This window comes from Vombatus ursinus, unplaced genomic scaffold (assembly GCF_900497805.2).
Source record: "Vombatus ursinus unplaced genomic scaffold, bare-nosed wombat genome assembly UNPS02014768.1, whole genome shotgun sequence".
In the NCBI taxonomy this organism is placed as follows: domain Eukaryota; kingdom Metazoa; phylum Chordata; class Mammalia; order Diprotodontia; family Vombatidae; genus Vombatus; species Vombatus ursinus.
In genome coordinates this window covers 26,394,523-26,405,064 of record NW_020954546.1, presented here as the reverse complement: position 1 = coordinate 26,405,064, position 10,542 = coordinate 26,394,523, and the positions used below count along the sequence as shown (strand labels likewise).

General features: G+C 59.8%; 1 protein-coding gene across 1 annotated transcript; it reads left to right on the top strand.

The window, feature by feature from the left end:
• Positions 1–210: 210 nt before the first annotated feature.
• Positions 211–9,614, top strand: NEK8 (NIMA related kinase 8). The gene is made up of 15 exons (XM_027862304.1): positions 211–297; positions 1,306–1,511; positions 1,927–2,159; positions 2,583–2,714; positions 3,140–3,348; positions 3,836–3,915; positions 4,868–5,049; positions 5,152–5,302; positions 5,525–5,601; positions 5,939–6,056; positions 6,482–6,632; positions 7,005–7,168; positions 7,273–7,431; positions 7,922–8,080; positions 8,654–9,614. Exons 1-15 carry the CDS (start codon positions 251–253, stop codon positions 8,680–8,682), a joined length of 2,097 nt encoding a protein of 698 aa, XP_027718105.1. The 5' UTR covers positions 211–250; the 3' UTR covers positions 8,683–9,614.
• The last annotated feature ends 928 nt before the right edge of the window (positions 9,615–10,542 follow it).

Here is a 10,542-nt window from a genome sequence, read left to right as displayed (position 1 = left end):
AGCTAATGTATGTAAAGCACTTTATAATCTTTAAGGCGCTTTAGAAATACCATCTACAACTGTCTCTAGTGGAGATAGTGGGTGGGGGTGGGGAGCGACCAACAAACAGGGCCGAGCACCGCCCCTCCCCAGCCAGGAGGGGAACACACAGACAGGCAGAGGAGTCTGCGCATGCGTCCGTTGGCGCGGTTTTTTTTGGCCCCCGCGGCCGCCGTAACGGGTCCCGGAAGCGCGGGCCCGAAAGGACGCCATGGAGAAGTACGAGCGGATCCGGGTGGTGGGGAGAGGCGCCTTCGGGTGAGGCACGGCACGGGCTGCGGGTGGGTGAGGGGAAGACAGCGAGGGAGGTAGGGCACAATCGAGGAGGAAAGGACAAACACGCCCAGCTCGGATCCACCGGGCCTGGGAGCGCCAGCCTGGCCCCCATGGGCTCCAGTCCAGCTCTCGGAAGTCCCGCCCCCCACTTCCGGCCCCTGGTTCCCGCCCACAACTAGGCGGGCCCTGAAGTCCCGCCCTGCCCCGTTTTGGCCACGCCCTTATTCTGACCACGCCTTTCTCATGGCTCCAACTCCCTTCCAGGGTGGCCTGTCCATTTAGCTGCCCCACATCCCCCGGTGGCCCCTCCTTTCCCAGCTCCAACCGACCGCTGCCCCTCTGCTCTCCATGTCTGTGCTAAAGCGCCTGGTTTGGACTCAAAGGGCCTGGATTCCAATCCCACCTGTGGCACTATAGCTATGTGACCCCTACAAGTCACTCACTCGCCAGGACCCTCAGTTTCTACATCTGTAAAATGGAGTGGGTGGTTCTAGATGACCCTGCTCTCAGTTCTTATGTCACTTAACTTTTTGGGGGGGGGCCTCAGTTTCCATATCTGTAAAATGGGGTTGGTGGTTCCAGCGATGATCCTACTCTCAATTCTTGGTGGTCCCATGATCCTGTAGAACAGGGGCGGGGAACCTGCGGCCTCGAGGCTGCATTAATAATTAATAGTATTATATGTAATATCGTTATATCAATGACGTGATAGTATCATGATATAACGTATAATACAATAATAATATAATAATTAATCCCCATAATAAAAGGATTTGCTTTGTAAAACTTGGACTCAGTCAAAAGGCCGCACCCGAGGACTTAGAAGGCCACAGGTGGCCTCGAGGCTGCAGCTTCCCCACCCCTGCTCCAGACTGTCCCCCTGTCCCCATGCCTGCTGCTCTCCTGGCAGCCCGCCCCTCCCTATCCAAGTCTTCCTGTCAGTCAGCGTTGATTAAGCACCTGCTGCATGCCAAGCCCTGTGACCCTCAGGATCGTGCACCTGTGCCTTCGGAAGGCCGACCAGAAGCTGGTGATCATCAAGCAGATCCCGGTGGAGCAGATGACCAAGGACGAGCGGCTGGCCGCCCAGAACGAGTGCCAGGTGCTCAAGCTGCTGAACCACCCCAACGTGATCGAGTACTATGAGAACTTCCTGGAGGACAAGGCCCTCATGATCGCCATGGAGTACGCCCCAGGTTGGGGCACCCCACCCAGCCCTGCCTGTCTGGGAGGAGTGTCCTCAGCATCCACCTCCCTGGCCTGCTTCCCGCACAGCTTGTCCCTGGCCCGGGTGGGATGAGAACTAGGAATGCCTGAGCCGTCGTGTGCTCCCTAGTGCCCCCTCTTTGCTGCCATCTTCCTTCCCGGCTCTGCCCGGGGCTTGGGAAGAGCCTCAGACCGAGCCTGAGTTTTGCTTCCGTGCCTGCCGTGGCAATGCTGGCAAAGTCCTTTCCCCGCGAGGCCTCGGTTTCCTCTTTTGTCAGGGGAGGGTCCCTTTAGCAGTGACATTCTGACTGTTCCCTGGCCCGGGGAGAGGGTGAGTCTCCGTGCCATCTGGGGCCTGCGGGACCCGGGGCGCACAGGACACCTCATGCCCTTCTCTGCCCACAGGGGGCACGTTGGCCGACTACATCCAGAAACGCTGCAACTCCCTCCTGGACGAGGAGACCATCCTGCACTTCTTCGTCCAGATCCTGCTGGCCCTGCACCACGTGCACACCCACCTCATCCTCCACCGGGACCTCAAGACCCAGAACATCCTCCTGGACAAGCAGCGGATGATCGTCAAGATCGGCGACTTTGGCATCTCCAAGATTCTGAGCAGCAAGAGCAAGGCCTATACTGCAAGTGGGCGTGGGACAGCGGGCGGGCTCCGGGACAGGTTCAGGGCCTCCCCTCCCCCCGTGTGCGACTCGAGGGGGCTGGTGGAGGTCCTCCGGCCCTCCGGCCCTCCCTGGCCTCTCTAGGTGCACACCGCAGCCGGACGGAGGAAGGTGGAGAAACGGGAGGCTGGATCTCTCTCTTCCTTGTGAGAGACTCCCTGTCCACGATGGCAGGAGGAGCATGGGAGCACAGGGTTACGGCTCGAAAGCCAGAAGGGACCTTCGAGGTCTAGTTCAGTCCTGCGTCTTACCGAGGCCGAGACAGGGAAGTGACTTTGCCCAGGTTGCAGGACGAGGGCCTGAGCCGGGGTCAGGCTGGCCGGCAGTCTACACCCCAACCTCTTTCAGCTGAGTCCTTGTTAATCCTCACCATCTTCTCTGCAGGTGGTGGGTACCCCCTGTTATATCTCCCCGGAGCTGTGTGAGGGCAAGCCCTATAACCAGAAAAGTGACATCTGGGCCCTGGGTTGTGTCCTTTACGAGCTGGCCAGCCTCAAGAGGGCCTTTGAGGCTGCGGTAAGACTGGGGGCCGGCAAGAGAGGAGGCTTTCCAGCTCACTCCCTCATTCCCTTGGCAACCCCCGACTCAGCTTCTCTGTTGTCCAGAGTTCCTCCTCTCTGACCCCAACTTTAACGCCTCTCTGCCGAGCCTCGTGCCTCTCCTTTCCAGTCGTGTTCAAGGCCCTCACCTCTTCCAGGCAGCCTCCCTTGATTAACCCACCTGGTTCTTGCCCTGGCTTCTTGGAGACATGGCTGCCGCTTTCCTTCCCGTCTCCTGTTCTTCGCTGGGCTCCGAGTCTGTGTCTTCTCTCCCTCATCAGCCTGTAACTTCCCAGGGGCAGGCCCGTGTCTGGGCAGGGACTGGCTCCTTTCTCTCTGGCCCGGCCCAGGCTGGCGTGCTGCGCACGAGGTTTCTGAGCGGCCTTGGCTTTGCTTGCACAGAATCTCCCAGCCCTGGTGCTGAAGATCATGAGTGGCACCTTCGCGCCCATCTCGGATCGATACAGCATCGAACTCCGCCAGTTGGTGCTGAGCCTGCTGAGCCTGGAGCCTTCCCAGCGGCCCCCGCTGAGCCACATCATGGCCCAGCCCCTCTGTGTCCGGGCGCTGCTAAATCTCTACACTGATGTGGGCAGCGTCAGGATGAAGAGGCCAGTGGGGCAGGCACGAGGGAGAGGACGGGAAGGGAAGGACACCTTAGAGAGGGCCAGGGATCCAGGACAGCAGTGGGCCCAGAGCGAGTGAGACACAGCTGGGGAGAGGCGCGTCATGGGGGAGGGATTGCAGGAGGCATCCAGTTCAAGCCCTTCATTTTACAAATGAGGAAACTGAGGCCTTCCAGGTCACACAGCTGATAAATGGCAGAGAGGATTTGAACCCAGGCCCTCTGATCCTGCTTCACCAGCCTACCTCTATGTCGAACCCCCTCATTTTACAGTTTAGCTCAGAGAAGGTAGTGACTGGCTAGAGGTCACGCAGCGACGCGGTGGGGGCAGTGTTGGTCCCGGCTCAGCTGTCATGCTTGGCCGTGCTCCCACCCTGCCTCTGGGTGCGTGTATCACCCCTCGGGGGTAGGTGGGCTAGAGGCACTAGGGGCCAGGTGACCGCTGAGCCAATGTCCGTCTGTCTATCCTGCAGGGTAGAGAAGCCCCTGGGCAGTGTACCCGCGATGCCGTGTGGCCGAGCAGGCGGTAGGACAGGTGGCCCCCGATCCCGTGGTGAGTCCGTTTTGGGGTCCTGCTGGCCACCCCCTCCCCATCTCCATCCTGGCCTCAGTTTAGTTCAATGACGCACTTACCAACTGCTGCTGGGGCCCCAGGGGGAGGTAGGCCATCAGCCCTGACCTCAGAGAGCTTCCTGCCTAGTGGCAAGGGGCCGAGGAAGACCGACTCTGCCAGCCCCAGGGGAGAGACAGAGATGTCAGTCAACAAGCCTCGATTCCTGGGATGCCGAGAGAGGCAGCACGTGTCTGCCCTCCAGCAGCTCCCAGGTGGATGCAGAGTGCATGGATAGGAGGGTGTTGGCTGCTGGGAGGTGGGGAGAGCTGGGGAAAGGCCTCCCCTGGAGAGGCTGGAAGAAAGCCAAGGAGAGAGGAGGCAGTGAGGAGGGGGAGGCCCAGGCCTGGAGCTGAGGCGCACATGTCAGGGGAAGGACTCCGGGGAGCCGGCATCTGAGGTGGGGGGAGCACCTGAGGTTCACGCCCTCGCAGGGCAGGTTAGGCTTTGTAAACAGTGTGAAGGAAAGGGCATTAACAGGAGAGACCCAAGACCAGAACTGGATGCAGGCAGTGGACAGTGGGCCAGTCTGGCTGAAACATGAGGCAGAGTAGAGGGAAAGAAGGCTGGGAAGGTGGGAGAGTGCTCCCCACCTGCAGGTTGTGGAGAGCCTGGACTGCCAGGACCAAGAACACATACTTTATTTACTAGGCAGTAGGGAGCCACAGCGGCTTTTTGAGCAGAGCAGTGATTTCCTGTATGAGGTAGGGATTGTAGAGATGTCAGTTAAAACAGCCACAGTCACTAGACAGAAGGAGATACCACTTCTTACTCCTGCCCCCCTCACTAGCTACTAAGACAGCTTGGGGGAGTCCCAGGGTCCAGCTGTTCTCAGGATACCTCCTCTGGTCAGTCTAGGGGATGGCATGTTGAAACCCTCCCCCCCTCCCTGCAGGGGTGCTCCAGGGGCTGCCCCGGCCAGCCATTCCACCTCCCCTGTCCTCCGTCTACACCTGGGGTGGCGGGCTCAGCGTCCCCACCAGGCTGCCCATGCTCAACACTGAGGTGGTTCAGGTCTCGGCTGGGCGCACCCAGAAGGCTGGCGTCACTCGGTCCGGGCGCCTCATCGTGTGGGAGGTGAGCGGGGGAGCCGGCTCTGGGGGTGTCGGGGCCAGGCGGGGGCAGGAAGAGAGGCGGGTGCCTCGGCCCCCCAGCTCAGCACCCCTCCGTCCAATGCAGGCGCCGCCCATGGGCGTTGGTGGGGGCATCCTGCTGCCGGGAGCCTTGGAACAACACCAGCCTCAGTTGATCTCCCGCTTTCTGGAGGGCCAGTCAGGGGTGACTGTCAAGCATGTGGCTTGTGGGGACCTCTTTACTGCCTGTCTCACCGGTATGGGCAGAGGGCAGCATGAGATTTGGGCCTGGGGGGCTCCAGGGTGCATGTGGGCAGCTGGGCCCCTGACTGAGGTGGAAACTTGCTGAAGGACCCCAGTCGTGGTGGGCCCCAGGGCAGTAGATGAGCCCCACACCCTCCAGCCCCTATCACGTCCCGTTGGAGCAGCCCTGTCTGGACCCCATGGATCCAGCCCTTTCCTCTTCCGTGCCCCCGCAGACCGAGGCATCATCATGACCTTTGGCAGCGGCAGTAACGGCTGCCTGGGCCACGGCAGCTTCGCTGACCTCAGCCAGGTGTGTGTGGATGTGCGGGGAGAAACATCAAAGAGCCTGCCTCCTGGGGGGTTGGAGGGGAATCCCCAGAAACCCTCTGCTCCCCCATGGAGGCCACACCTGCCCCTGCCTGCACCTGGTCTGATGCTGGCAGGGTGGGAAGGAGAGGGGATTTAAAGATACAGACTACCCTAAGAGGGTTTTCTAGCCTGGGGTGAGCATTCGGAGGGGCTGGGCCTTTCCCAGTCTCCAGGCTAGGGCTGGGCTCCAGGGGGGGAGAGGGGCAAGGAGAAACAGGCTGCCCAGCATTAGCCCTGAAATCCTCAAGGTCCCATTTCCCCCTCTTTTCCCCTTCCAGCCTACGATTGTGGAGGCCCTGCTGGGCTATGAGATGGTGCAGGTGGCCTGTGGGGCATCCCACGTCTTGGCCCTATCCACAGAGCGGGAGCTGTTTGCCTGGGGCCGTGGGGATGGTGGTGAGGGCCGGCCCCCTGTACTAACAGGCTCCTAACACCGGCCTTCTGGTGCCGACACCCCAGGACCTCTAGCGCTTCCATCCCATGTACCATGGACGGTTGGAGGCCCCAATCTTGGTCTAGTGAGAAGGATATTTGAAAACGGGGTGAGGATACAGGAGCCCCCAGCTCTGTCAAGGTCTGCAGAACCTTTCATTGCAGGCCTCAGTTTCACCATCTGTGAAATAGAAGGGTTGGATCCATTTCTCAGTACTCTTCAGCCCTGTCAGTGGTCTGTGACTCCAGCTGTGCTTCCTGTCAGCTCTAATTCATCTCACTTCCCCTTGCCCCCAGCTTGCCTCTCCCAAGGGCCCTGCCTCCCTGCGCCAGCCTGCTCCTTTTCCCTTCATCCCCAGGACTCATCCTTTTCTCTGCTTGCCTGGCAGGCCGACTGGGGTTGGGCACCAGGGAATCTCACAGCTCCCCACAGCAGGTGCCTGTGCCCCCTGAACAGGAAGCCCAGTGGGTAGTGTGTGGCATCGACTCCTCAATGATCCTCACGGTGCCTGGCCGGGCCCTGGCCTGTGGCAGTAACAGGTGAGAGGACAGGGCTAACACTGGCCACCCAAGGCCCTTGAGCCCCTCGATTCCGTCACCATTTGTCAGGTGCCCGCCTCTCCTGCCACAGCAGCATCCCAGGACCCAGACAGCCCCAGGCATGAGGGGGATTTTGTTCTTGCCATGGTCTTGTAGCGAGCTCACCCAGCCTGCCCTCTCCCCTTAGTGATGCCCTTCTGGCCTGTCTGGAGGTCCCCATGTCTCACTGCCTTTCTCCACGTCCTGCTTGTGCCCTCCTATGGCCTGTTCCTGATGTGACAGGTTAGGAGAGGACCATCTCCCGTCCTCGATGACCTCCATTGGTCCTGGTGGCCTTCTCCCATGTAGTGTTGCCCCCTGGCTTGCCTGCAGGTTTAACAAGCTGGGCTTGGACCGAGTGTCCCCTGGGGAGGAGCCTGGCCCCCACGACCAGGTGGAAGAAGCCCTGAGCTTTATGCCTCTGGGTTCTGTGCCCCTCGACTCCGAGCCTTTAGTGAGCATCGATGTGGGCACTGCCCACTCAGCTGCTGTAACAGGTGAGGGGCAGATTCTCTCCACCTGAATTTGGAGTTAAGAGGAGGGAGGCAGGGTTTGCTCTTTCCTTGGAGACCCCTTGGCTCACACCCAATTTCTCCCCCAGCTTCTGGTGAATGCTATACGTTTGGCAGCAACCAGCATGGGCAGCTGGGCACCAGTGCCCGCCGGGGCAGCCGAGCCCCCTGCCTAGTGGCAGGGCTCCAGGGGATCAAGGTGGTGATGGTGGCTTGTGGAGATGCCTTTACCGTGGCCATTGGTGCAGGTAAGGAGCAGGTGGTTTTCTGGGCAGTGCCAGGTGTCTAGAAACTTAGTGGACATCAGTGATGCCTGTGGGTACCCAGAGAGTCAGCCTATGACAATGGAGAGATCATGGGCTTTGGATCCCGCCTCTGCCATGCACTCCCTGGGTGGCCTCAGGGCACTACTTCCCCTCCCCCAGGCCTTAGTTTTCTCATCTGCAAAATGAGGGAGCTGGACTCAGGTGGCCTCATAGCCAGCTTTCCAGCTGGTTTGTGATCTCACAAACCCTGGCATGTTAGACCAAGTCAGGGGCACCAGTTAGTACCCAGGAATATAACGATGTGAGGACCTCAGCTTGACTAGATCTGGAGAACACCCTGGAGTCCGCATTGGCCTGGGTGTGAATGTGGAGAGGAAGGAGTACCATGGAGATGAAGGTTGGGCCCCATGGGTGCCCCAGTGGGGAGGGAGCTATCCTCTTCTGGCCACTCCCCTTGGGTTCTCACTGGCAGAAGGAGATGTGTACACCTGGGGCAAAGGTGCCCGTGGCCGACTGGGGCGCAAGGATGAGGATGCCGGGTTCCCTCGGCCTGTGCAGCTGGATGAAACTCAGCCCTACACGGTGACCTCTGTGTCCTGTTGCCATGGGAACACCCTGCTAGCCATCCGTCGTGAGTCCGTCCCCTATAGATACCCTGGTGGGGCCCATCAGCCCTTTGGCCTGGGATGCTCCCTGCCTTCCTTGCCTGTATCCTTATGCCTAGAGCCAGAGTGGGCACTGGAAATGCTCTCAGCTTCTGAATGCAGGCATTTGTATCTTATCATGCTTAGGTTCAGAATTCCCAGAGACCCTCTTCGGAGGGTCTCATTGACGCCTGAAGTCACGGGGGCATGGGGCATCCTGTGGGCACTACCAAGTGGTCTCTGCCACTTTCTGGGCTAGAGAATGGACCCTCTGGCAAGGGGACTGGCAGTCAGTCCCCTCCCCCCATCCATCTTGTTGAAAACCCCCCCCAAAGCACCTGTCCCAACCAGAGAGAGATGAAGACAGGTCACAGGAAGCTGTGGTGGGGGATGGCGAGCCCTCATGGGAGACTCCTGAGCTTACATGCCCTCCTCTTAACTCCCACGCCGCCCTCCTGTCCCCCATACTCCTCTCTCTTTCCCCCATGAAAACTATTTTTGGACTGCTTGAAGCCTGCCCACCCCAGGGGCTGAATTGGTGTCTTCACTCTGTCTTCCAGCTGCCACAGAGGAATCCATACCACCCTGAGCATCTCAAGCTGGATTTCTGCCCCAACAGAGAACAGATACCTCACCCACCTCCCCTCTGCCACCCCCAGATGTATTGGGTGGGTACTACCTGGCTTTCTGACTTCAGTGTGGGCCGTGCCCCCTGGTCATTTAGGACATTGCCTCTAAGATGCTGGTATGACTTGAGTGATACATCAAAGACATCTCTAAGTGTAGGGGAGCCTGGCACCCTGTGTTCCAGCTCCCCTGGAATGCCTAGGGCACAGGCCTTCCACAGGATTGGAAATGCCATTCACATTCCCCCAGCTCCTTCTTCAGCAAATGTTAAGTGCCCACTTCCATGCCAGGTGTGGTCTGCCCCTCTTGCCCCCCATGCCAGGTCTGCAGCACACCTTGTCATGGGTGTGTGTGTGAGATTTTCTTTCCCCAAGACCACTTCCCCAAATCCAGGATAGGTGAGTGAGTTCATTTCTCCAACATGCCAATGTGGAGACTCCATACTGGGGCTTCATGGGTCCAAGACAGTACAGACAAGTTTGGCCTTGTCCCTATGGCCTAGAGGAGGGGGAATGTCTGGAAGGGAAGCTGCCACCCCCACACTGGCAGGGCCAGCAGGTATCAGAGTTTGCACAGCCACAGATCTTGGGGGGAAGAGGCAGTGTGTGGGGCACCTGGGTAAGGGCAGAGGTTAAAAAAGTGGGGAGGGAGGAAGCGGCCATTTACCCACCTGATTGGACCTCGATTCAAGCTTCTAGCAATCGACCTCCTTCTCTCTGCTCCCTTTCCGGGCCTGGACTCGAGCCCTGGAAAGGCCTTCCTGGACAGCTCTCTCCCAGGGCTTGTCGGAAGGGGCATTTCCTCAGATAGAGAGGCTTCCTGTTGAAGCCCTGGATGCCAGAGGGGTGCCCTAAAATGTCATCTCATGGTTCCCTTCAGGGAGGGGGGGGTGTGTGTTGGGGGTGGAGGGGAGCCCCACAGGGATGGCGAGTGAGGCTAATAAAAGGAAGCCAAAGACCAGGTTGTTTGCCTCTGAGTTAATTACAAAGGAGTGTGTGTAGTGAGGGTGGGGGTGTAGCGGACAGGCACCCAAGGGCACGGATAAGCCCGGGACCTTGGTTGCTGGGCAGCCAGGGGAGGAATGTGGGTGCAGCCAGGTGCCCCAGGGCTGAGGTTTCCTCTGGCACCAGGCCCAGGCCCAGTCTCTTCTCTCCCCCTCTGGGTGCCCTCCTTTCGCTGGCCTGGGCCCTGCTTCCCGCCCCCCCCCCCCCCCCCCCCGGCTGGGCACTTCCCTGTGGCCTCGGGTTGCTGCGCTGCTTGGCACACTTGGACCCCTGGGGCCTGCCACGTGGGTCAGCGGGGAGCTGGGGCAAACCCTGGCCTCTCGCTCATTTCATACCCACCCGGGAGACTAGGGCTTCCAAAATAGCCGGCTGATTTGCGTAGGGCCCACCAATGCTGACAGTACTCTAACCAACCCCCCCCCCCCGCGCCCCTTTTCTCTGTCCCTGGAGCCAGCAACCCCCTCCCTCCTGAGCCCCTAGCCTCTCGGAAAAATGCAAGTTCGGGTTCAGCCCCAAGGTCCTGTGGCTTGGGCAGTCTCCTTGGCCCAGCTGGGGGATTCGCACCTGGGTCTGTGGGTGTTTTTATTTTCCCACTTGGCCCTGGTCCCAGAATCTTTAGGGTCCAAGCAGCCCTCCCTCTCCTCAACCACTCCCCAGGGTGGGGAGTAGTTGCCCTTCCCCCGCTGGGGTAAGGAGGTGATGGGGGGGAAAGACCGGCCCTCCCCCACTTCCGGAGGTAGCTGAGTGAGCGAGCGAAGCAAACCGAAGGTGAAGGGAGTGTGATTCATTCTCCGTCAATCCTCTGCCTCCTGCCCGGC